This window comes from Bufo gargarizans, chromosome 6 (genome assembly GCF_014858855.1).
Source record: "Bufo gargarizans isolate SCDJY-AF-19 chromosome 6, ASM1485885v1, whole genome shotgun sequence".
Taxonomy (NCBI): Eukaryota; Metazoa; Chordata; class Amphibia; order Anura; family Bufonidae; genus Bufo; species Bufo gargarizans.
In genome coordinates, this window is record NC_058085.1 from 148962512 (window position 1) to 148990404 (window position 27893).

The 27893-nt window shown below is 45.4% G+C and overlaps 1 protein-coding gene across 1 annotated transcript; it reads right to left on the minus strand.

Annotated features, from left to right (window-relative positions):
* Positions 1 to 27860, minus strand: SAR1A (secretion associated Ras related GTPase 1A). The gene is made up of 7 exons (XM_044298769.1): positions 27705 to 27860; positions 10568 to 10640; positions 10354 to 10473; positions 5449 to 5514; positions 4151 to 4254; positions 1819 to 1950; positions 1 to 1119 (listed from the first exon to the last, which is right to left on the minus strand). Exons 2-7 carry the CDS (start codon positions 10623 to 10625, stop codon positions 1003 to 1005), a joined length of 597 nt encoding a protein of 198 aa, XP_044154704.1. The 5' UTR covers positions 10626 to 10640; positions 27705 to 27860; the 3' UTR covers positions 1 to 1002.
* Positions 27861 to 27893: the final 33 nt, after the last annotated feature.

Here is a 27893-nt window from a genome sequence, read left to right on the forward strand (position 1 = left end):
TCTGAGTGTTTTTACTTTATTGCAAATTCTATATATGTTGCAAAGTGGGAACTGGACAACCCATTGGTATTTAAAACGCAACTAAAATAATAACTTGAGAAAATATGATGTATACTGTGTATAGACATTTTTTACATATCTCCTTCCGGCTGTTAGTACTCTCAGGTCTGGGAGGGATAAAAAAACAAAAACAAAACAAAGGTGTATCAAAACCTGTTGACTTCCAGAAGGCCCTTTGAACACGTTGTAGTGAGAGTTGATATTAGACTAATAAATGACACCAGACACAATGCTCAGGTTGCAGTGAGCATAATTGCCACAAACATCAATCTAAAAGGGCAGTGAAGACATGAAGCCTCGGCAATACCTTTGCTTCAAAGGGCACTTTTCACTTCACACAAGTGAAAGAAAAAAAAAGAAAAAAAAAAAAAAAAAAAGAAGAAGAAAGGAAACCACAAAATGTAAATATCTCATGGTGTCTAATCCATGCTCTAGATACATATTAGCCAAATTTCTACAGCAAATTCATTGTTAGAGAGCAGGCCAGCCCAAAAACTATGTTTATTGTGGACGTCTAAGGTTATGATACGTGGATCAGTATTTAGTGATAAATGTAAATAGCATTAAATAGATTTAAAAAAAACAAAAACCAAAAAAGTTAACTCTGGACCAAGTAAACTACTTTAAAAGGAAAAAAAAAAAAAAAAAAAAAAAAAAAAAAAAAAGCCCAAAAAACAAATAAAACAGGGAGGGTCACTGCTTCGGCTGACACGTTCCTTAAAAATAGAATGGTTTTCTTTTGATTTGACTCATGATCAGAGGAGGGGTGCCCCACAAGACTCCTGGTTGTTGCATGTGTTAATCACTGCCTTCGTGAGTCTACCCCACACTGAGAAAGTCCGTCTGGATCAAGTCCGGAGGAGTTGAACTCTCTATAATCTGGTTTTGTTGGTTTTCTTGTGGTTTCAAAGGGAACAATTGGAGAAGAGGGGGGAAAAAGTTTCAGTCAATATACTGTGAGAGCCAGCGGAAGCCCTCGCCATAGCCTTGCCTCTTGAGCACACTGCACATAAACACTTCCATGGGACGGGCGTTTAGATCCTTCAGTGGCACGTTACCCTGCAGATGGAAGGATAGATCAGTTACAAGCATGAAGTATAATACGGCAATAACCTTACAGGGGTTGTCTGCACAGGAAACTGAGGAGTAACCCACTCGGGATATCCGATTATTAGCTAAGGCTCCATTTACACATCCGCAATTCCATTCCGCATTTTGCGGAACGGAATTGTGGACCCATACATTTCTTACTTCCGGGTCCGCAATTCCTACGCGCTTTAAAACGCGCAACACATGAAAACCAATCTTCCCTATGGGGCTGGTTCACATTTTCCGCGTTTTAACGCGCGTTTGAACGCGCTGTAAAACTCCCGACGCTCAAACAAGTACAGGGCTTTTTTGGGCCCGTTTGGGCCATAGACTCTTTGGACAACACTGCTGTCCAATCACCCAAAACGGCGCGTTTACTATTACAAAAAAACGCCATAAATACGCGCAACAAAATCGCGCGTAAAACGCGCGTTTGCGAACGCTTAGGTGTGAAACCAGGGTAAGAGGCCTGTCCAGTATGTAGGCATCTAGTGAAAACGATGGACGTCCATTGAGTTCCACAAATCCCTACTATGTTTGGAGTGGTGAACATACATTTACATTACAGATGAGCAGTGAGACCCTCCATAATCAACTGCTAATAAGGGGTAAATCAACAAAGTCAAACAGGGATGTCCTGGCCGCGAAACACAATAAGTATGTCATTACTTTTCCTGTGGTTTGACCATAAAGTCCGAATATTTCTCTCAGTCGCTCTTCACTGATCGCGTCGGCTCTGTCAATTTTATTACCGAGGATAAGGATTGGCACATTTGATATTGTTTCATCTGTCATGAGAGCCTGCAATGAGAAAACAAACTCTTACAATATCGCTAATATACGCCTACGGATAATGAACGGCGTCAATCCAGTAAGATGACAATGCCTATGCCCAATGTTGGTCTCATCCTAGTATCTACTACAATGCTATGGATGTGAGGCTGCCTATGCCAGGCACCTGATCACCCATCTACTGTAATGGAGTCATGACCAAGGTTATCCCTCATAAATTTACTGTTATTTGTTCTGGTAGGGGGAACGGCCTGCCAAAGGTCATCGAATCCAGCACAGACAAACTGATGCAGCACTGCCAGGCCCCACTGGATCTAATTGGAACCGGCGGGGAATCTGGCCTGTTTCCAGCATTCGTGCCGAGATTCGACCGGACAAAAGTCACATCAAGCAGCGTTTTTTTTTTGTCTGGCCAAATCCCGGCACTAATGCCGGAAACAGGCCAGATTCCTGCCGGGTCCCATTATGGGTTCTGGCTTGGCCGGATATGATTAACTCCGGCAGGCTGTTCCTTTACCATAATAGCCTATTGGAATTGTTTAGGGCTAGTGTAAGACTAGCCTAAAAAAGGGTAAATACAGTCTTTGCAATTTTCTGATGTCAGATGATGTCATTATGGTGTTTATATAAGAATGGAGATACTCCAAATTAAGGGGGTGTGGGTTCTCTTTCACTAGCCTAGGGCCAGTTTTACACAAGCGTGTTGGGTCCAGGAATCTCGCTTTGTGCGATGGCCGCATTTCCTGGACTAAACAGTTTTCCTCTGACCTGAACTCACATCATCATGACTTATGATGCTGTGAGCTCTTGCCTGACCACAGGGCTACTGAACTGTACTCATGGCTTTATGCGAGTACAAGACAGTAGACCTGCAGTCAGACAGGAACATACAGCATCATAAGTCATTATCCTTTGGTGCAGGTCAGAGAATTCAGTCACAGGAGATCTGTAACACCACGTTACAGTGTCTCCAATTCATTTACTGGTGAGCCTCTTATACACCAAATTGTCTCGCCTGAGAAAGCAAGGGTTTGCGGGAGTGGCAACATGAAAGGGTTGTTTAGTGGGTGGACCAGACTTAAAGGCTATGTACACCTTCTGCAGGATTTTTTTTATTTTTTTATTGCATTTTACTCATTTGGGGCTAAACAAAAATTTCTGTGGGTCTTTCTTAAAAATATTCAGCCGTTCTGTCACAAAGGGTTAACTGTTTGTGTGAATCTTACTTTCACTTTGTGCTGGTCATCTAAAAATGTCGGGAGTCATTTATTATCCTGAAATACGCCTATATTAGACTTATTTCAGGCGCAAATTGTGGTGCAATGGATATCTGTGCTGCAATCTGTGACTTTTCCCCCGCTTACGCCAAGTTTAAAAAAGTGGGCAAAAAAGGAAACTGGCCTGTCTAATTTATCATTTTCTATGCCTTTTAGGCATAGAAAAATGGTCAAAATGTAAGACAGCAATGAAGGTGGCTTACATTTAGACTGGCGCTGGATGCGCCAGTTATGTAGAGGCCGGAGTCTAAAACACCGGTCTTAATAAATGACCCCCTTTATCTTTAAAATTACTAAAAGATCATAAACATTAATCCGGTAAATATCAATAAGATAAGAACTGTCAGCTGAGCTGCCTGATGGAGCACAATCAAAATACAGAGGCTGCTACTAGAGAATCTCAAGGCTGTACAAAGAAGAGGGTTCAACATTTTATAATGAAAGATTAATTGAAAAATATATATTTTTAGCTCAAAATGAGTAAGATGCAATAATATAAACATGCCCGGTGTACATAGCCTTTAAACTGTTAATACACGTTAGAAAAATGCTGGCTAAACCTGTCCATTTTGGTGGAACTGGACGACCTTATACGTATGGGGATCTCCCAACTTCCCTTATGGATTTCAGCCACCATCAAGGGTCTCCTGCAGCAGCTTTCTTCTCTGTCCCCATTCAGTTCATTTGCATGCTTGGCTAGGTCAGGAGAGATAGCCATTGGTTCAAATAAGCATTCAGCCAACCATTATGGCCGGTCTTCAGATGCCTTTAAATTACTATATAGAGTACTTTAACTTCAGAAAAGTTGCTCTAGGTCAGTAATAGTTTTTATAGAAAGGGTTCATATAGAATTACTTCTCATTATTGGTGCACTTTTTGGTATTTATGACTTCTTTGGTATGTAATTATTTGTGTGAATTGCAATATCTTACATTGAGCTCCACTTTGGACTCCATAAGGCGGGAAGTGTCTGCACAGTCCACAAGAAACACAATTCCATTGATTGCTGGTAAGTAGTTCTTCCAAACACGCCGAGCTAAGGAATAAACAATTAAGATGAAAAGTGCATTGCAATTTTATATTCTTATTGTGCAATGGCACCTGCATCGAGATAAGGCTGAGACTGAACGCAGTTATTAAAACAGCCATGGAGAACTCCACTTAAATTCTGCCAGCAGATCTTGCTGCTAATCTGTAGTAAATCCACAGCTAAAATATCTACGTATATTCTATGGATTCGGAATGGATTTCGCCCATCTATAATGAAAGTGAAATCTGCAGTTCAATTCTCATCCACTCCGCTGCTACTGTATTCCGCTGCAAGATTTCCTTGAATCTACCCCAACGTCTTACAGGGCCATAAGTTAAAAATCACTAAATGGAATCAATGCCTCTACTGATGCTGAAAGGTTCTCTACAAAGCCATATTCCTGCTTACTCCATAGAGCTACATTACAGGTTCTGGGGGTTGAACTAGAGGCTCCTGAATGTAGCATGGTTTAAAGGTGCCAGGATTGAAAATCAGACATCATATAGTACATGATAATCTCTTTCTAACGAAGCTAGAACCAGCCTTGCACCTCATATGGATCCAGAGATCTCTAATTGTTCTGCTAAATTTATTTCAGGCTGGGCGCTCGGGAGAGATGGGGCGGGGGGAGTTGGGAATGTCCCCCTTCTGCTGCAGCTCTCTCCCCACCACAGCTCAGTGGGTGTGTCTTTTCTGCTGCAGCTCTCTCCCCACCACAGCTCAGTGGGTGTGTCTTTTCTGCTGCAGCTCTCTCCCCACCACAGCTCAGTGGGTGTGTCTTTTCTGCTGCAGCTCTCTGCCCACCACAGCTCAGTGGGTGTGTCTTTTCTGCTGCAGCTCTCTCCCCACCACAGCTCAGTGGGTGTGTCTTTTCTGCTGCAGCTCTCTCCCCACCACAGCTCAGTGGGTGTGTCTTTTCTGCTGCAGCTCTCCCCCTGTAACTATCAAAGCTTCTAACAGTAGATATAGCTGGTGGCAGTTGAAGGAGGGAACTGCATGTGTGCGACCACCTCAGAAAGTGGAAGTGCACACTACTATACTGATTAAACACCAAGGGTTGCCACTATAATAAAGTAAAAGCAAACATCTCACTTTTGATGCTGAATTATATTAAAATAGCATTTTAAATGGTAGCACAACCCCTTTAATCTCTCTCAAGTGTCTGATAATGGACAAATGTGTGCGACAAAGAATGCCCACCTTGTTCATGTCCACCAAGGTCAAAAGTTGTGAAAGTCATTCCAGCAATCGTCAATTCTTCTGAAGCTGTAAAGATAAAAGGGCTATACTGTAAAATACGTAGCATGAGATTACACAAAGGAACAGGTAAAGCTGAATTCCCCTTTCAACAGCATTTTCATTACTTCAGGTGCATTTACACTGCCCAATTGTCAGGCAGATTATTGCTCCCAAGTCGTTTCCGATAATCCGCTTGTGTAATTGAGGGACTTCATCCTTCATGCAGACACCTCAATCATTTCTGGGCAGCAGATTGTGCTGTGTGAACAGGATCTGCTGCCCAGAAACAATGATTCTGTATGAGGACGCGCGATAGCAGCAGCCATCTGTAGTCCCCATACAGTGGACGAGATCGCTGCAATGCTTCCTCCCTGATAACTGTCTACTTAGGGTCCATTCACAAGACTTCTTTTGGCCTGCACCCAATCTGCCAAAAATGTGGATTAGATGTGGACCAATTCATTTCAAAGGGGCCGCAAAAGATGTGGACAGCACACCGCGTGCTGCCTGCATCTGTATGTCTGTTACGCGGCCCCGCAAACAAAACAAACATGTCCTATTCTTGACAGTTTTGTGGACAAGAATAGGCATTTCTAACATAGGGTGGACAGTGAGGGACACACACGACCGGTATCTGTGTTTTGCAGATGCACAAATTGAGGACTGTAAAGTGGACACAGTCATGTGAATGGGCCCTAAAAGAAAAGTTCCACCTCTAAAAAAGGTTTACAGTTGAAAAGCATATAAAAATTAGACACACCAGTCCTAATAACCCTCGGAGGATCGGCGCTGGCCTCTACATAACTTTGGTGCATCTTGTAAGACAACTTCCTATTTTCTGCAGCCCGTCCCCTTCCCCGCTACGCCCATTTTTAAGAGCTGGTGTGAGTGGGGAGAAGTCGCAGATTGACCCCCTTAGTAAATCATATGCTTTATTGTTCTTATGATGCTTTTAAGTTAGGCTACTTTTACACTTGCAGCAGAGTGATCCGGCAAGCAGTTCTGTCGCCTGAACTGCCTGCCGGATCTGGCAATCTGCATGAAAACGGACAGCATTTGTAGACTGATCCGGATGGGGATCTGTCTTACAAATGCATTGCAAGAACGGATCCGTATCTCCGGATGTCATCTGGAGAAATGGATCAGTTATATATTTTTTTCACAGGTCCAGCATTGCAGTATTTTTAATGCCGGATCCGGCATCAATACATTTCAATGGAAATTAATACGGGATCTGGCGATCTGGAATTTTGGACGGAGATAATACAGCCGCATGCTGCAGTATTTCCTCCGTCCAAAACACCAGTTCAGTGACTGAGCTGAAGACATCCTGAAAGGATTTCTCTCCATTCAGAATGCATGGGGATAAAACTGATCAGTTCTTTTCCGGTATTGAGCCCCTAGGACAGAACTCAGTGCCGGAAAAGAAAAAAACGCTAGTGTGAAAGTACCCTTATTCCGTTTCGCTATTCATAGCAGCTCCATTATGGTTTGGTTCATCTGACCAAAAGGCTTAACTCTGTAACCGTCATCTGAGCTCCCACAATGCAGCAAGGAGCGCAGCAGAATTTTAAAGGGCATCTGTCAGCAGATTTGTACCTATGAAACTGTCTGACCTGTTGCATGTGCGCTTGGCAGCTGAAGGCATCTGCGGGTGCGGCAGAACGAGTGGAGCCTCTAGGTGTAATGGCAACGCCCTAGTTGCTCCTAAAAGGCTGATTTGCATAACATTTTCTCAGCAGTGTGAGCAAATATGACAGCTGACAGCTTTGGTGCACAGCTTTGCCCAGTGACTGTGTGCAGTGGTAGCGTGTCGTCAACATCTCCACTGCACCCAGGTAAATATAGAGCATGGTGGGAAGAATAAGAGAGTGGCAGCACAGGATGTGCCAGGTAAGTACTTACCAGTTCTATATTGCAGACTGATCCTTTTGAATCTAATCCCTTTAAAGGGGTTATCCCATCTTAGACAATGGGGGCATATCGCTAGGATATGCCCCCATTGTCTGATAGGTGCGGGTCCCACCGCTGGGACCCGAACCTACAAGGAGAACGGAGCCGGGGAGAGTTGTGGCTGGAGGACCCCGTCCGTCCACCACCAGGCGCAGCTCCCCGCCTCTCCCATTGAAGTGAATGGGAGCGTACCGCGCATGCGTGGCCACCGCTCCCATTCATTTCTACTGGGCCGACGGAAATAGCAGAGCCAGTGCTCAGCTATTTTCGGCGGCTCCATAGAAATGAATGGGGGGGCGACTGCGCATGCGCAGTGCGCCCTCCTCAAGTTTCTCCGCTCCGTTTCTGCTTGTAGGTGCGGGTCCCACACCTATCAGACAATGGGGCATATCCTAGAGATAGGCCCCCATTGTCTATGATGGGATAACCCCTTTAAGTTTAGCTAGATCTATTATAATAGCTCACGCAATAGAAATTGTATGACACCTTCAGCAAGACCCCTTTAGTACGACATAAACAGAGGCACGTGAGCCATAGCCATCAGCAGATCTTTCATTTCTCTGTATCCAAGATCCTGCGCTGCTCCTTTAATCCCTCTATATCCTATGTCTAGTACACTATCAATGTGATCTCTCCGAACATCCAAGTATAGAACAGGGCTAAATGTAGCTGTGTGTGGAATATGAGCAGCTGCTGGAAGACACTGCAGCTTTCTCTGGGTGCTGAATGGAGACGTAAAACTCCTTCCTTCACTACTTGGTAATTCACTACCAAGAAAACAACAGTGATGACCATATTGTCGTCTAACGTTCACAAACATAGAAATCTTTTTTATTACTCCAAACACAAAAACGTCCTATTGTTTTGTGTTTGCAGCTGCTATGCGCATTTAAACATCTCCATGGTAACAGACTACAAACCCAGTGTAGTCTGATCCTGCATTTAAATTGCCATCCACCTGTCACATTCTTCTTGCCAACTTTTCAAAACTCTGCAAGTAAGACAGATGAAGGGCTCATGCACAAGTAGTCATTTTCTTTTTCACTTCAATAGAAATAAGAAATGGTACGGGGCCACAGAATGGATGTGGACAACACACGGTGTGCCCCGTTGAAATGAAAGGGTCTGCATCCGATCTGCCACGGATGCAGACCAAACTTACGGTCGTGTCCATGGGCCAAAAGGATGCCGTAACCGCAGGATCAGACTACAAAGAGTTTGTTTCTAGTTTGTTGCCACAGATATATGCCAGTACAGGAGCGGTAGGCACAAAATGACTGGAATTTTTCTATTAAGACCATTTACAAAACTACTTCAATGAATGTATAAAAATCTTCAAATTCCCCGTCTCTGGCATCAGCAAAATACAAGCTGGTAGTTAATGCAGCTTGTAGTCGGATGTAGAGCATACATCAGTAGCCAGCTGAATGAGGGAATAGTGTGCATTAGGGTCCCTTCACACGTCTGTAGTGCATTGCAGATCCACAATACACCCGGCCGGCACCCCCATAGAACTGCCTATTCTTGCGGACAAGAATAGGACATGTTCTATTTTTTCCCCGGAGCCGCGGACTGGAAGATCAGTGGCGAGCTCTGGAAATGCGGATGCGGACAGCACACTGTGTGCTATCCGCATCCATGCCGCAATTTGCGGCATGGATGCGGAACCATTATTACGGACGTGTGAATGGAGCCTTATATGGCAAAACGCCACAGGACCTGTCACTATGAAAATGCAAGGCAATCTGCAGGCAGCAAGTTATAGAGCAGGAGGAGCTGAGCAGATTGATGTGTAGTTACACTGAGAAGTATTCAGCATAACATGTAATTTATTATACATTTATATCTCTGCTCCTTCCGAGCTCAGTAGTTAAGTTGTGAGAGTCTCTGATAAGACTGTCCAACTGGGAAAGAGAGCTTAAAAAGAGCAGAAATTTTAGAGAGAACAACAACAACAACAACAACATGCCTGTCACTAACTATTACTAATAATAATGGAGCATTTTTTGCATATAATGCTATGCTGTGCCATTCCTTTTATTCCCTGTAGTTCCTGAATGAACTGCCAGCATGTCCAACTGGGTGTTACCAGATTGGGTTCTGCCAATATTAGGCTGTGCCGCCGACAACTAGGCACACAGTAGGACCTTTACCGCAGACTTCATAAACTTTTTGTAGGAATAGTAGAGGAATGGCACACTGTAGAGTCATAAGAATAGGTGCTCCAGAATTGTTATTACATGGGGAGTACAAGTAGTTACTGAACCAGACCCGTCAGGTGAGGGGGGACCTGCATCACCCACATGACCTGTGTCAAACTAAATGTTGACATAGGTAGACCTGACATAGGTGAGTAAGCTGCTCTCTTTTCTAGAAACATGATATTTTGTATTTCTGCAAGACAATTTCACAATAACATAAAACTGAAATACTTCCAACATTGCACCTGTTCAGAGGGTGATGACTGTGCATCTACACAGGGGTCAGAGTAGCAGCCCTTTTGTAATCATTGCTTTCCATGTCTGTGTCCTCCCCATTAGGGCCTCATGCGGGCCTCATGTACACGACCGCATCTGTTCTGCATTTTTTTTGCAGATCAGATGCAGGCTCATTCATTTCAATGGGGCTGCTCAAGATGTTGACAGCACACCGTGTGCTGCCTGCATCCACACATTCGGCCCTGCAAAAAAGATAGAGCTTGTTCTATCCTTCACCTTTTTGCGGACAAGGATAGGACACTTCTACTGAAATGAAAATGAAAATGTCGGCATGCAGACGGCTGGGATCTGCGTTTTGGGGTAAACACTAACGGGCATGTGCCTGAGGCCTTACTCTAATATGATGCATCAAATGCTTCATACGGAACAACCAGCAATTGACATCTGCACAGCGGAAGATTTCTAGAATGCTTACTTGGATGTAGTGTGGGGACGTGCTGGCCAAGCCGGTCATCCTTCAGCATGTGTAGCAGCGTGGTTTTACCAGCATTGTCCAAGCCTAAAAATACTAGTTTCCCACACTTCTTGTATAATCCTGCAAGAAAATGAACAAGAAGTAAGAAAATGCAGATACAGAACGGGCAATCAATGCCCACAGAGAACATAAAAGATGACCCCTAAATACTCACCTAAAAACTGCAGGACACTGCTGAAGCCGTTATATAACCACTCAAGTATGAAAGACATTTCTGAATCTGTGTCCTGGGGGAAAGCAGAAAAAGAAAGAATCAGAGTGGAAGAAAGCTGAGCCCAGACAGGGTATATAAGGGGGTCTTCCCACCATGTTTGGCCACTAAGAGGTCTATGGCGCTATTCACACTGGCATTTTTATTTTTTTAAAGAGTTGGTGAATAGCTGTCGTAAAAAAAAATAGGACATGTCCTATTTTTGTCCGTTTCCATGGCTAGACAGTCCCCACTGAAATCAATGGGCACATTTTTAACGGCCATTACCCACTACGTTCTGGCACCTGCATATAATACATATTGGCTGCTGAGCCATGATGGCATATCATAGGCAGGATCACATCATTACCATCTACTGTAGAGAGGTGCCCCGACCCTAACCACCCTAGACAGCTCTGCAAGTGGTGGCAACCAGTCCTCCTCACATTCTAGGACAGGTTGCTGACCGCAATTTTAAAATTACTTCTGAAGAACCCCTTTAAACAGCTGTCCTCCACATGCATGGAGAAAGTGACCTGGAGCGCAGATATGCAGTTTGCCAATTTATGCCACGTTTTTACCCTCTGGATTTCACCCTTTGCAATGTAGAGGGTGAAATCTGTGGCAATTCTGCAGCAAAATGAGAATCAAAAAAGACATACATATTTTCCTGCAGATCCACAGCCAAAACTGTGGGGGGGTGTTTCCGCCTTGTTATGCCTCATGTGGACGTACCCATATGAAGAAAAGTTCTGCAACTTTCTAATGCACTTTGTACTGTTTGTAGTATCGCTCGTCGGCGATCATCTGGCAGTCTAATATTGTCGCTGATTGCATGATCATCGAGCAATTCAGATCTTTCAGCACGCGGAAAGATCAGGATTTGCTGGCAGCAGAATATGCTAATTATGATCTGCTGCCAGCAGATGGCATAGCGATTGCTCCTCCCCATGTTGCTGAGGAGATGCATGTAATAGCAGAGGTCTCCAAAGCAAGCAAGCAGGCGATTTCCGGGAGGAACGCTACCCTCCCAACAACAATCTGTGTGATTGGGGTGTCTAATACACCCTTAATGCTTTTTCAAGATCACTGCTTGCTGTAAGTGATCAGAAAAAAAAAAAAAAACTCAGCTACTGAAAATCTGTCCTTAGTGCCTTCGAACAGCAGCTGTATGATACAATATAATTGTAGGTGGGAGCTACCAAGTGATTGCTGCCGTGTTAGCTCACAGGAGGGCGGTCTACTCTCCTACACTATAGCAAACTGCTGCTGTGGACAGCACTAGATCAACTTGGTTTCAGCCTCTGAATGAAAATGGCAAGAATGAGAACGGATTGTGGAAATGGTACAAAAAGGAAAAAAATAAATAAAAATGGTATGATGCAATAAAGTTGCATAACATTTTCTTATACAATAAATAAAACCGCACTATTGTGCCCTTAAAAAAAAAAAAAAAAAAAAAAGGAAGAAGGGGAGCAAACTTTAATCTTTTGGACTCCATTGGCCTCACTAAAGTGAATAGATCCACAGAGCGATAAGTCTGAATTTCGTTTTCTGGTGGAAAGCTCAGCGGAAGGCTACAATGTAGGGTGGCCAGACGTCCGGTTTTAGGCCGGACAGTCCGGTTTTCAGGCTCCCTGTCCTCCGTCCGGCGCAGTGCCTGGACGGACACAGGGATGTCCTCCTTTTCAGTAGCTCACGTCTCAGACAGCAGCATTGTGCTGTCTGAGCGTAAGCTGCAGCAACTGACCGAGGCTTCTCTCACCCCCAGTCAGTCACTAGAGCCGCAGATATGGCTCCCTGTGGATGACTGAGGGGAAGAGAAGCGCCCCAGCTGCCCCCGTTTACCTTCCATTCACAAAGTTCTTCCCTCTCCTCCCCCGTGCTTTTTCCAGGCGATGGTGGGGGCATGGCTTCACTGGCATTGGGCGTGGCTTTATGTGGTTTGGGTCATTGTGGGAGTGGTTTGGGCCGGTCCGGCTTTCTAGGGTGAAGCCAGTGGCCACCCTACTACAATGTGATGTGAACAGCCCCTTATAAGTAGCTTTGATGGAGATTTTAGAATCTTTTCTGGATATCACTGGAGAGCTAGCGATATCACACATGAAATAAGTTCTGATATGGCGGCATAATTTATAGAAATGTGGTTTGCCACAAAAAAATAATAATGTTAAGTGCAAAGTTAAATCCTGAAGGAGTGAAGGCGACCTGTCGTTGCGATTCCCCCTCAGGGGAACCTAAGGGATCAGCTGTAAAGTCAATGTTTTGCTCACGGTCCTCCATATGGCGAGTACTGGGATGCTGACAGCACTGGTTTCTAGTCACCTGCTGCATCAGAGACACAAACAAGGCCGGCGTAAAATTAGCATGTGCAGATACTGCTGACTGCAAATGACTGTTATGTGACACCCGCGTGTACTTGTGAAATGACTCATGCTGAATCTCTGCGCACATCAGAGAGCACACAATTGCCACCGCTTCATTCACATGGCGGCAGCATTAAACAGTTTACCTTGTCCTACCGGCTCCCGCCCTACACCCTCCGATGAAGTTCAAATTATAAGCCAAATCAGCAATACCAATCATGATGCCCCGTATCGGGCTGGGACAATTTCCATGCCATATCCTACTACAGGACTGGTCGGTGAATGTAGATGGGAACCATGGTCACCCGCTGACTTGAGTGAATCATGGAGGTCCATGGTCTCCACTGACTTTAATGCGTGCATTCACACATCAGCGGTTTTTCACGGAGCGTGGGTTCGTGTTGGCCCCTTGGAAGCAAGCCCTATTTTGGCCTGTGATTACGCATCCCTCATGTACATCAGTCTACGAGTCCGTATAAACCAAGGACACAACATGGACGCTATCCATGTTTGGTCTGTGGTTTCCACAGATGGTTGGTAGAATATGATTTGAAATTAATTTCCAGCCTAACAGTGCCTTTGGAACACGGACCAAACATGGATCCTTAACAGAAAAACCACTGACCAGCTTGACCCGGATGTCATCACGGACGTTTGAAAAAAGGACAGGTAGACATGGTGTCGCAAGTAAAAACTATATGCTGCAGCCTCTGGTAAATACCAACCAGAGTAAGGATTTCATACCAGCTGGGCTCTTGGGCAGCAATACGAGGAAAATGAGGTGAAGGGATTTGTCATCGGCACAGCCGCAGCTGATAAATAGGAGCGGTTTACAAATTACCTCACTGAGCAGCACCTACTTACCCACCCCGCTTTCATTTTAAAGGGGTTATCCCATGAGTAAGGTAAAAAATAATGGACATCAGAAATCATATAGTACATGAAAATATCTAACAAGTTGGAACCAGCCCTGTACCTCACATTGATCCGGAGATCTGCCCATTCATTGTTGCAACTGTCCTGCTAGAATTATTTCAAGCTGTCAGCTCAGGAGGTGTGTCCTTTCTGCTGCAGCTGGGGGCAGTTGAAGGATGGAAATGAGCATGGGTGTCAACCTCAGCAAGCTGGACAGTGATTTTAGAAAAAGGGCGCAACACAGATAAATTTCAGTGAATCACTCAGCAGCTTTACTAAATGTTTTAATTTTGTGCAGTTACAAAAAGTTCAGGCGCTGGTTTGAAAAAACGTTGAATATTTTTTGTGGGACAACCGCTTTACAGAGGACCTTTCATGGGTCCAGACATTATGAAATAACTAGCAGGCTATGTAGGGATGTAATATTGCTTACTAGTTTGTCTAGGCGCCGCTTTGTTTGCCCGCTGTGCACCCCCGTTCACGTTTCCCGTCTGGTATGCTAATAGCATCGGTACAGGGAGGAGACGACGCCAGGGTCTATCAATGGGCGTCTCCTTCTCACTGGCTGTAGCGCGCTCCAGTCACAGCCAGGGAGAAGCTGACCTTTTTTTTCTCCCTGGCTGTGACACTCTGCGCTGCGATTGGATTGCGGCACAGCCAGTGAGAAGGAGACGTCCATTGAGAAACCCTGGCGTCTCCTCCTACCTGTACCGATGCTATTAGCATACCAGATGGGAAACGTGAACGGGGGTGCACAGCGGGCGAACGGAGTGGCACCCAGACAAACTAGTAAGCAATATTACATCCCTGCACAGTGCCCTACATAACCTGCTAGTTATTTCATAATGTCTGGACCCATGAAAGGTCCTCTTTAAGGCACGGACACTTGCTAGTGTTTGGGGACTTTTCAACCAATCACTGAGCTGACGATATAGTCAAAAGGGGTAATCCGGCCTTGCACCCGACAACACCTAGGGTACTCCCCCTGAACATAAAAAAAAAAAAAAAAAAAAAAAAAAAAAAAAAAACACACACACACCACACACACACACACACACACACACACACACACACACACCTTCCTATCTGCGGTCCCAACCACTGCAGGACCAGGAGATGGCTTGGTCCCAATCAAAGGCCTCATCAGTGGTGTACTGCTGGAGTCGCTGTGACTAGTGAGGGTTGTGATTGGCCACAGTGCTCACAGAAGGGGACCAGAAGGGGCCGCAAATACAGTAGAGCAGCGGCAGGAATGTGCTGTTTTTTTATATGGTCAGGGGAAGAACCCAGGGGTTGCCAGCTACAAGGCAGGACAATCCCTTTAAGTGAAATGATGGATTTGGCTTATCATTTTAGGGTATTATTACATATGTGGCTTGAGTCACGAGTTCTGCACTGAGGTTACCACAAACTGCTGGCCGCACCTGACCCTGCCAGCAAACATAGGTGCAGCCCAGCAATCATCTCTAAAACAGAGTGTGAGCGGATTAGGTCCGGTTGCTTTCAGTGAAAAATGCGCGATTTCGCAAGCAAGTTCATTCAGTTTTGAATGCGTTCGCATTCAGTTGTTGCACGCGCAATAAAAACTGAAGGTATACAAACAACATCTTAGCAGCCATCCGTGAAAAACGCATCGCATCTGCACTTGCTTGCGGATGCGATTTTTACGCAGCCCCATTCACTTCTACGGGGCCAGCGTTGCGTGAAAAAACACAGAATATAGAACATGCTGCGATTTTCAAGCAACGCACAAGTGATGCGTGAAAAACACTCATGTACACAGCCCTATTGAAATGAAAGGGTCCGGATTCAGTGCAGGCGCAATGCGTTCGCATCACGCATTGCACCCGCGCGGAATACTCGCTGTGTGAACGGGCTCGTGGTGGTGGTGGTCAAGAAAATAAAAGAACCAATACTCAACTCCCTGACTGTCCACCGCTCCCATTCCTTTGGTCTCATCACACTAGATATGCCACCACTGCCGGTGTTTTGAGGGGAACAGGAGCGGTGAGGGATCTGTGAGGAGTCTCACTGCCTTAACCCTTTCTGAGCCCCTCTTGCATTGCTTCTGCAACACGGCCCCATCAGACTGCTGCTTTCTCCACAGAGAGGATTTCTATTACCATACAAGAAAAAAAAAAAAAAGATTCTAAAAACCACAAACCTTAAGAAACGTAGCGTGGATCTGGGTGAAAAAAACCTTCATGCAGCGTCTGACTACACTGAGGGATAAGCAAGCAATCCCTGTGCTTTTGGCATTTGCCACAGTTTAACTCCACACAGGACCTTTATTGCACAATGACTCAACAAATCCAGAAAACATTACCGAAATGGTTGAACTCGCATGAACGGCTCTAAGCAAGCATGATACGGCTAATGTGTAGGACAGCCAAAACCAGCGCAGGATCCAGGCAGAATTCCAATAAAAACAAAAAAAAAAAAAAAAGGTATACAAAAAGTTATGTGACGTTACAAGGACTTTACCCTAAGTTCACACCTGAGCGTTTTACAGCGTGTTCAAACGCGCTGTAAAACGCTCAACACATGAAAAGCAATGCTTCCCTATGGGAATGGTTCTCACCTGGGCGTTTTACAGCGCGTACGATCGCGCTGTAAAACGCCCGACGCTCAAACAAGTACTTGAGCTTCTTTGGGGCGTTTTGACGCGCGTTTGTGGCCATAGGACACTGCAGTCAATGACACAAACGCGCGTCAAATGCGCGTTTACTATTACAAAAAACGCGCGTTTGATGCGCGTTTGGGAAACGCTCAGGTGTGAAAGCAGGGTTAGGGTAGGTCCACCCTGGACGGACACACTTTCCCGCTCCTGGCTGTCGTACATTTTTGTCTTCATTCCATTTTTGTCTTCATTCTTCATTCCAGTAAACTGCCATGAATGGAGATAAATGTGCGGGGCCCGATGGCCCTGCCCTCACCATGCCCCTTAGTCTGAAAGTGGAGATGGTGTTGCAGTGGGGCTTTAAAAAGTAGCAAACACAGGGACTGCGACTTTTAAAATTGTCCCCCCCCCCCACCTTATTCTTTTTGAATAGATGTAGTAAATCACTTATATGTATTCTCGCTATGACCTGTTTTCCTGAAATGGGAGACCAGCAAAAGTCAGAATTCACCTTTGTCATATAAACGGATAAGGCTACTTTCACACTGGTGTTTTGGTTTCCGTTTGCGAGATCCGTTCGGGGATCTCACAAGCGGTTCAAAACGGATCAGTTTTGCCCTTAATGCATTCTGAATAAAAAAGGACCCGCTCAGAATGCATCAGTTTGGCTCCGTTCCATCTCCATTCTATGGACACTATTGTGTCAGCGAAAACGGATCTGTCCCCGTTGACCTACATTTTGTGCCAGGACGGATCTGTTTGGTTCAGTTTTGTCAGACGGACACCAAAGCTCTGCAAGCAACGTTTTGGTGTCCGCCCCCAAAGCGGAACAGAGATGAAATGTTAAAGATAATACAAACGTATCCGTTCTGAACGGATGCAGACGGTTGTATTATCTGAACGGATCCGTCTGTGCAGAGCCATGACGGATCCGCACCAAAAGCGAGTGTGAAAGTAGCCCAAGACAAAAAACAAACAAACAAAAAAAAAAAAAAAAAAAAAAAAAAAACGTACATTCTGGAACTTGAGCTCGGTACAATGCAAGCAAGGTCTCTTGCACACGAACGTTGTGCATCCGTTCTGTGCATTGGGGACCACAATTTGCGGCCCCCAATGCATAGGCAACATCCATGTGGCAGCCGGGACATATCAAGGCCCATTCAACTTGAATGGGTCCGTTATCAGTCCGCACCGCAAAATAAAAAAATAGAACAAGTTCTATTTTTTTGCGGTGCGGAGGCATTGACAGAAATACCATAGAAGCACTCCGTAGTGCTTCCGATCCACATATCCGTGAATGGGTCCTCATCCATGATGAGGAGTGCACACGGGCCGCAATACGGCCACGGGTACACAACATTCGCATGCAACAGGCCTAAAGCAAAGAATTTACAATGTCTTATACGTGTTCTGCATGTGGAACGTGAAGTGGAGAGTCCCGTATAAGATCAGTCACGCCGCTAGTGTTTATTACTTTAGACCATGTTCACATAGTATGTTATTTTTAAGGTTTTTTTTTTATTTGCACTTTTTATGTGTTTTTGAAATACAGGGGGGGGGGGGGGGGGAATAAACTTTTAAAACTAACTAGCGTTTGTAATGCAGATTTTGGCTGTATAGTTGAAGCAGACGGAAGGAGAGCCGCACTGTGGGTCAAGCCTTGCAGATTTCTTAAAATCTCATGCCCATTGCTGCATGTAAATCTGCAGTGTTTATGCCACGTGTGAGCATACCATCACAGAGTCTGACAGCGGTTCTGACCCCTCACAACTGCTGACAGCTCTACAGAGGTGACTAGAAGAGCAGCTGAAGCTATGTGCACTGTCATATGCAGGTTCCATGGCAAGTGCTGAGGGTCAGTGCCCGGAGCTCTCTTGTCTGCGCTAAACGCTCCTCAACCCCTCCGATTGGCTCTAGTGGTCTCCTGACTGGATGCTGGAGCTGTCACTCAAAGCAGAGGTAAAGGAATTGGAAGCGTTCAGCACAGAGCCCGGGACATAACAAGAACCCCTCCAGAGCACTTGTGGTTGCAGAAGGACTGTCTGAAACCGTGATATGACAGCGCCCAAAAATATTCTTCAACTGCTCTTCCCATCGACACGGATGTTTTAAAGTGTCAAAACTGCTGACGAACCCCTTTTCAATCCACAACTGCTCCTCCATACAGATTAAAGGGGTTGTCTCACTTCAGCAAGTGGCATTTATCATGTAGATGCAGTTAATACAAGCCACTTACTAATGTATTGTGATTGTCCATATTGCCTGCTTTGCTGACTGGATTCATTTTTCCATCACATTATATACACTACTCGTTTCCATGGTTACAGACCACCCTCAAAACCATCAGTGGTGGTCGTGCTTGCACACCACACGAAAAAGCGTCAGCCTCTCTGGTGGCCCATGACCACACATTGGCCTAGTTCTTTTTCCTATAGTGTGCAAGCACGGCCACAGATACTGGATTGCAGGGTGTATAATGTGCATATAACTAGCAGTGTATGGAAAAAATGAATCCAGCCAGCAAAGGAGGCAATATGGACAATCACAATACATTAGTAAGTGCCTTGTATTAACTTTGTCTACATAATAAATGCCACTTGCTGAAGTGAGACAACCCATTTAATTCACACGAACTATATAAAACTCATCTGTGCTCAATCTAGATGCATAAAATAAAAATAAAAAAAAAGTCAGACTACACAGTGTCAGTGGAGGAATCCTTTTTCCTCACGGACCCATTCACTCAAATGGGCGAGTCTTGCATGAAAACTAGACCAAAATGGTGCGCGCCGCCATTTTCTGGACATGTGAATTGGCGCATTGACTATAGTGGAGCAGTGTAGTCCGGGTGCCTTTCGTTCCACACTTGCTCGTCTGTACGAGCCCTAACAGTCTTGGATTTCATCTCCATACCATGGGCATCCCATCATACAATTACACAACGCTTCAGTTTGGCAATAGGTGTAATATTTAGGCTCATTCACATTAGCGTACTGCTTATTTTTTTTTTTTTTTATAGGATCCCTGACCTTTTTCATTAACCCCAATGACATTTCATTTGTCCATCGAGTTGTATTTTTTGTCCTGGATAGCACGGTGCCGCATGCTACACTATTCACTCAAAGAGCAGTGGAAACCTGATGGGAAGGAACTAGCGCAAGTGTGAACGGAGTCCAATACCAGGACGTTATCATAACCGCTCTTTAGATTACAGATGGACACCTGCACAAGACGGTGTGTATCCGGATGTCTAGCAGCTGATGAATGGGACACATTGTAGAACTGTATACAGTAGCTGATAACCCGGAGCTGAAATCTGATGTGGCGCATTCACCAGGATTAGTATCCGGTTACATTTCTTGTATGAATTCACTGAGATACACGCAGAAAGGTTAACATTTCCTTCGCCCGTTTACACTGGAGACATTGCAGACCAGCCACAATTACAGCACAGGGATGGTTTGCCTACATAGGACCCATCTGCACAATGCGTGCTATGGAAATGGATGTATTGTGCCTAAGGGGACGGCCACACGGTCAGGTTTCTGCATGCAGTGATGAAAGCCAAAACCAGGAGTGGATTCAAAAAAGGGGGGGGAAGACATATCTGTCCTTTATAGTTGATGATCCACTCCCGGATTTTGGTTTCCAAAACTGCATCAGGAATCCCGACAGTGTGATTGTACCCTTAAAGGGGTTATCCTAGAAAACTAAATAAATAAAGACTTATCCACAGGATAGGTCATCTTTATCACATCAGCGGGGGTCCAAGTCCCGGTACCCCCGCTAATAAGCTGTTTCAGGGAGCCGCTGCGCTTACCGGAGCTCTGGCGAACGCTACACAGCTTTCCAAGGACAGCGCTGTACATCGTGTAGTGGCAGCGCTTGGTATTGCAGCTCAGCCTCATCGACTTGAATGGAACTGAGCTGCGACTCGGCCATGTGACTGATGTACAGTGATGTCACCGGCTGAGGAAGAGGCGGAGGCGCTGATGGAGGTGTTGAACCACTGCCGATCTGATATTGATGATGTCATTAATATCTTTTCCTGGATAACCCTTTTAAGGTCACGTGTATGCAGATTGGACAATTACATTTATAGATAATATTTGAAGGAGTTAGGGCTCATGCACACAACTGTATGTATTCTGCGGTCCGCAAAAAACAGATCCGCAAACAAAAAAATATAATGACATCCGTGTGCATTTCGTATTTTGCGGAATGGAGCAGCTAGGCCCCTGATAGAACAGTACTATTCTTGTCCGTAATGCGGACAATAACAGGACATGTTCTATTTTTTTTTGCGGAATGGAAATACGGACATACGAAAACAGAATGCACACAGAGTAACTTCCGTTTTTTTGGGCGGACCCATCGAAATGCATGGTTCCTTATATGATCTGCGCAAAAAAAAAAAAAAAAAAAACAGTAACGGACACGGAAAGAATATATGTTTATGTGCATGAGCCCTTATCCTGTGATGGCAAAAAAATTAAAAATAAAGCAATAAAATCTCATTAATCAATCACCGATATGTATTACACGTTAAAGATGTGCATATTTCATTACTTGCTGAAGCCCGGTTGGGCACCCATTCTGTTGAGCCAACTACTTCTCTTTTACTCCCAAATGACATATCCGTGATGACATTCGTGACATGGTCCGTGGTTCATCCGTTAAAAATCTGGTGTCCGATTTTTGCCCTCCGTATTCCACAGAAGTAAAAATTAATTTGCAGACCACCATCTAGCAACCACGCGTGAAACATAGATGCCATTTGTGTTGCGACTATTTTTCACAGAACCATAGACTATAATGAGCGTCAAGGATCCATAAACACAAACAAAAAAAATAGGGCATGTTTCATGGTGTAACCACGGACCGTGGTAGAGAACGGATGTGTGAACACAATAAAATCGTATGTGTGCTGTACATGGAGAACACAGACAGCCCGTGTCTGTGATTCACTGATGGCCGAATAAGGCTTTAGGCAGGATTAAAGTCTCTTAGTACATGCTGAGTGTCTGCAGGACTTGGCATATTCGTGTTCCCGGCCGAACCACTGCTATCGCCAACCTACACTACAGTGACCGCAAGGAGCCGGCACTTGTATTTGCTTAAAAAAGCGTGGCCCTTGCCTGAATACAGCCACTTGCCCGCCCCGCCCCCCCCCCCCATACTATCCAGGGCATCTGAAAGATAAGCCATTAAAGCTGCCCATATTATGCTGAAGGAACACTTTCCCAACGTATGACAGATGTCATACAGTTGCATCTGGCACCCAAAAAGCTCTCGTTCTAAAAAAAAAAAAAAAAAAAAAAAAAAAGAACCGCCACAGAAAAAGTTTCTGTGGTGGGCCTCAGTTTTTCTGTAGTCAATTGCTGTCTGCCTAACACACCTGCAGTCCCCACACCAAATTGCACCACCCTTCACCTGACATGAAACCTGTACATCCTTGGTCTACCCAACGGAAAGATGGCAAACCCGAGTAGCAACATACGAAAAATGGAAACAATGATTCTCTTAAAGGGGTTATCCGGTTTGTGCCATCATCCCCTGCAAAGGCCACTTCCATGATCACTGTGCCATACATTGTGCACATGATCCTAGCCTGGCATCAGAATCTGCAGCGCATGTCTGAAACTCTCACTAGCACTGTGGCAAGAGATTCAGACTCGAGCACGCACTGCGGGTTGTAACCCGATGTTCGGTACACCATTCCAGAAGTGGCCCTGGATAAACCCCTTAAAGAGGTTGCCTTATTTAGAAAACCCATTTTCATATACCCTTTTAGGGAATTCTGAGATAACAGAGGAGGGTCCCCTTTTCAGAACCCTTTTGGCAAGAGCGGAGAACAGTTATAAAGAGTGTCTCTCAGTCTGGAGGACTTGTCCTCTCCTGCATTACCAACTCATTGACGAACTAGCATTCTGTAATGCTTCATATCCCCAGCAGAGGCGCTGTAGAGAAACTGGATTTGCTGCCACATTTGCCCACAAATTACAGCTGATCACTGGGGGTTCCTGCGTGCAGACACAATCATAATCAAAGGGCCCTTCTAAAAAGTAGGGACTGTCTAAAAAAGGAGAACCACAGAGAAAGTAGACTGTATAATAAAGAAAAAATCGCAACTTTACTAAAGACCGTTTGCCCCCTTTGTTGGCTGGTTGGTGGGGTGTTTCGATGGGCCACCAATTGGCTTAATGAACATGTGCCCCGATTATTGGCAGGTACAAGAATAAGAACCTACACCAGAAAATACTCCAAAAGATCAATAGCAGATTTTAAGCAGTGGCTTTGTGGTTCCTGGGGTTTGTCCAGCACCGTCTCACAATACCGCCCTAAAACCTTGACTTGATTAATAAGACATCATGTGCTTGAGCTTAAGGAGCAATAGATATAAGGTTACACTAAGCACTCGCACATACAACTCGACGTGTTCAAGCCACCACATGAGTAGTCCATAATTATTTGCATCACAATTATAGTGTAGGGCCTGGCTTACATTTGTTCTTGCGATTCTGACCCGATATGAGCCAAAGATCTAAATACTCATCTTACATCTCACGCACATTACTTGTCTTACAGCTCTGTACAACCTTAGGCTTTGTTCACACGGCGGATTTGTCTGCAGATTTCCCATTTCAAGGGGAGTCTGCAATGCCTTCCATGGGGGCCTGGATTATTTCCACAGTTTTCCAAACTGCACCAAGGATCTGTTTTCCTTGGCATGGACATTAAAGGGATTCTGTCACCTCCCCTAAGGCAAAAAACGATTTAAAAGCAGCCATGCAGCACAGCTTACCTGGATTAGGCTGTGCTGTTCTATCTTGAAATCCGTCCAGCAGTTACTTCAAAAAACGAGTTTGATCAATAAGGAAATGCGTCCTGAAGGTGCCCAGAGGGGCGTTTTTTTCTTCTGAGAGAGCCCAGTACCGCCCCTCTTTCAGTGCCCAGCCCGCCTTCCTTGTACTTCCTAACCGCCGCCCCCAGCCTGCCACAGCCTCCCATCCCTCTCCTCCCCCTCCCTCACGCCGAACGAAGTCTCGCACAGGCGCAGTAACCACTGAGGGCTGCGCCTGTGCGATCATCAGGAGACTGAGGGCGGCAGCTTCATCTTCGTCACTGGGCATGCGCCGAGCCCAGTGACGTCCGATGTTAGCTCTTTCCCTCAGTCAGCCTGGTAGGAAGCGCAGAGGATTGCCGATCGGCTGCTGCACCCTGCGCTTTCTCCAGTCTGCCTGCCTTTACTTAATATAATAATACCTAATTCGCCCCAACAAATACTTATTTCTTTCCTGAAGGGAGGGTGGGGAAAGAAATCGCTGGCCGTCTTCACTGTGGCAGGCAGACTGGAGAAAGCGCAGGGTGCAGCAGCGATCGGCAATCCTCTGCGCTTCCTACAAGACTGACTGAGGGAAAGAGCTAATATCGGACGTCACTGGGCTCGGCGCATGCCCAGTGACGAAGATGAAGCTGCCGCCCTCAGTCTCCTGATGATCGCACAGGCGCAGCCCTCAGTGGTTACTGCGCCTGTGCGAGACTTCGTTCGGCGTGAGGGAGGGGGAGGAGAGGGAGGGGAGGCTGTGGCAGGCTGGGGGCGGCGGTTAGAAAGTACTAGGAAGGCGGGCTGGGCACTGAAAGAGGGGCGGTACTGGGCTCTCTCAGAAGAAAAAAACGCCCCTCTGGGCACCTTCAGGACGCATTTCCTTATTGATCAAACTCGTTTTTTGCAGTAACTGCTGGACGGATTTCAAGATAGAACAGCACAGCCTAATCCAGGTAAGCTGTGCTGCATGGCTGCTTTTAAATCGTTTTTTGCCTTAGGGGAGGTGACAGAATCCCTTTAAGAAGACCACAACCCACGGACAAGTCCCACTGAATAGGGATACAGCCAAGGCAACTGCGTTGAGAAAAAGAAGCAACTTTTGATCCATGAGTTTTGGATCTAGAGGGACCTTCCTTTATATTTCCCATACCGTTTAAATCTACTGCTGCCTTTGGCTCAAAAAGAGGCATGAAAAAGTTCCACAACAGTTGCTGCTTTGAAAAAAATAGTATAAAAAAAAAAAATGATTGTGAAACCACCTTACAGTTGTATGGAGCCGCATTATAGCGCATATGTAAGTCTATGGGGCCATAGTGTACCATGGCATGCCTCCAATCTCACAGGGAGACTTTGGTTCTGTTGGATACTGTATCAGAATTTCTCCAGTATATGGTGTTCTATGAAAGCACCATGCAGCAGCACACTCAGTGCATCCGTGGTCATGGCTTTGCTTCAACTGCAAATGAATAATACTCACTAATATAAAATCTATACAAGTTCTGTGGAGCATTAGCTCCATGTCTCATGTATGGACCCTGCACAGGTGAGCGTGTACAAGTCCATACAATGGAAACATATGCAATCTGCACAGTTCCACAAGACACTGTATTCTCCCTTATACAGAGTTCGAAGGTAGATATCTTCCTGCACATAGCAAGAGAAAAAAAAAAATTTGTGTAAAATCAGAGGCATGGAGACAAATTATGGATCCCGTGTCAAAAACTCGAAATACAACCATGTTCATGCGATTCAAAGAATATTTGCTATATTCCTTTTGGGATATGTTCCGGTTTTTGGCAAAAAAATAAATAAAAGAATACGAAAGGAAGCCTGAACTGAAATGCACAGCCCAATATCAGATGGCTATAATACATCCATAACCCAGAACCTCTGTGGTCCTACAGAACCAAGCTTAGAACACCATAAAACCATGAGGGTCCAGCACAGCAATGGATTCTATAAGGAAAAGGTTCAATGACAAAGTAAATCCTAACCAGGGGATGAAAAAGATCTACATCAGAAATCTAATTTTAGTAAAATTTAAAATTACCAGTACTTCTCTTCTATCCTGCTGTCCATGTGGCCACCCTGGGAAAATGTAGACAACAGGAAACAACATGGAGAACTACCACTTATTAGACACTGGTGGAATATCCTAGTGAGGCCACCATGGTCTTTGAGGAGACATCCCTGTTAAAGGGGTTGTCCAGGTTCAGAGCTGAACCTGGACATCCCTCCATTTTCACCCAGGCAGCCCCCCTCACATGAGCATCGGAGCAGTTCATGCTCCGATGCTCTCCTTTGCCCTGCGCTAAATTGCACAGGGCAAAGGCATTTTTCTGAGTTCCGGTGACGTACCGGGCTCTCTATGGGGCTGACAGGAACCCCGGTGACGTCACCGGCACTGATGGGCGGGATTTAGCTCTGCCCTAGCCAGTAAAACGGCTAGGGCAGAGCTAAAGCCCGCCCCTCAGAGCCGGTGACGTCACCGAACACACTGCTGGGCGGAAGTTACCGCCCGGCAGTGTGTTATTGAAAACACAAGAGCCTGTGCCCTGCGCGATCTAGCGCAGGGCACTGGAGCGCATCGGAGCATGAGATGCTCCGATGCTAGGCTCAGGGGGGCTGCCGGGGTGAAAATAAGGGTATGTCCGGGTTCAGCTCTGAACCTGGACAACCCCTTTAAGTTCTTGTTGTCCACACCTTATTCAAAACTTAAAGGGAACCTGTCACCAGGATTTTGGGTATAGAGCTGAGGACATGGGTTGCTAGATCGCCACTAGCACATCCGCAATACCCAGTCCCCATATCTCTGTGTGCCTTTACTGTGTCAAAAAAACGATTTGATACATATGCAAATTAACCTGAGATGAGTCCTATCCCTGACTCATCTCACGTACAGGACTCCTCTCGGGTTAATTTGCATATGCATCAAGTCGTTTTTTTTACACAATAAAAGCACACAGAGCTATGGGGACTGTATATTGCGGATGTGCTAGCAGCCATCTAGCAACCCATGTCCTCAGCTCTATAACCCAAATCCCAGTGACAGGTTCCCTTTAAGGCTTGATCCCAAAACATCTTGTTACAGGAAAACCTCCAAAAGAAGCATCTCATCAGGCTTTGTCCTCTTCACTAAGTGTGTACGAGTATAAACCAAACATCATCTCTTGAAGATCCAATCTGTCTTGTAGAAAGTTCTGCCTACTACTGTGTCCTGATGAGAAGCAATCCAGCGCTGAACTCCAAACAGTCATTGTTTTTTTTTTTTGACAAAACAACCCTTCCAAAAATCATCCAAGGGTGGGGTCGGGAGCCAGAACGTGAACCATGCTGTGGGGTACAGGTTTTGACCCAAGTCAATACCCACAAGTACAATGGTGACAAGTAGGAGCTCAGCCTATGAATCCTTGCTTCTATCTCTGTGTGGCATTCCAGATCTTGAAGAAATAATTTCTGCTGAACATCCCAAAGCAGCTTTCATATTCCAATCATAATTAATGACTGAACATGAAAAATTACTACCAGAATACATTTACCATATGCCTACAAAGAAATAACGCCCACATGATGCCAACAGTATCTTCTGCTGAGCTATGTCAAGTATCACCTGGATATGGGTCAACAATTAACGTAATCCAGACTGTGACTTTGTAGAAGACGTTTATACACCACTGAGGACTACTACCCATCATGAGGACAATACTCTTTAGAATTGGCCATTTTACAGAGGCACAACTACTAGACACTATTCGCCCACTACAATCTGGTGGTCCGGAAATATGGTGGCTTCTCAAGTATGACACTTCGGCACTTTGAGGACATCAAGAAAATGCCTCATCCAGATGGCTCAGTCCTGTCGATAGGTTCACTAGGACTACAGCAACTGTGGACCTCAAGACGGGACGATGATCAGACCCCAAAATGTGGAACATTTTCCCCAGAAATGTATATTTTCCTACGATCAAGACAAGTGTACCATAGCGAATTATTCTGATGGTGGAACGTCGGCTGGGCTTAAGATCTACAATGCCCACATAGTCCTACACAACCACGGTGCCAACAGATAACACATCAGAAAAAAAAATCAGCAAAGGTCTTATAGCTTCCAAATTTCCCCACTGGTCACAGGCGATGGTCTTATAAGCACATACACACTGATCACCAGTATGGGTCTACAGCCATTGTAAGGTCCCTGCCCTGTAGCAGGATGTGGTGGCCTCAACTCCATACATCTGCCTGATATGACTATGGCTGGATCCCAGTGTGGCCACGTCTTATTAGACCCGGCCCTGCTGTATGCGGCCTCCCCAGCGTTTGTCTCGCCGATCATGTTCCGCCACCAACATCCGCCTCCACAGACCACATTACCTCCTTCCGTCTCTCCGCTTCTCCCCTTTCGTACCCGGTGGCAGCGGCTGTGGCGGCGACTCCTCCTCTTCTCCCGGTCCGGGGCCTTGGACACTAGCTTGTAAAAGAGAAGAGACACCGGAAATACGTAGCAAAAAGGGCAGCCCGGACTGACAGCAGGAGGGAGAGCGGCTTCTTCAGGGCGCACTA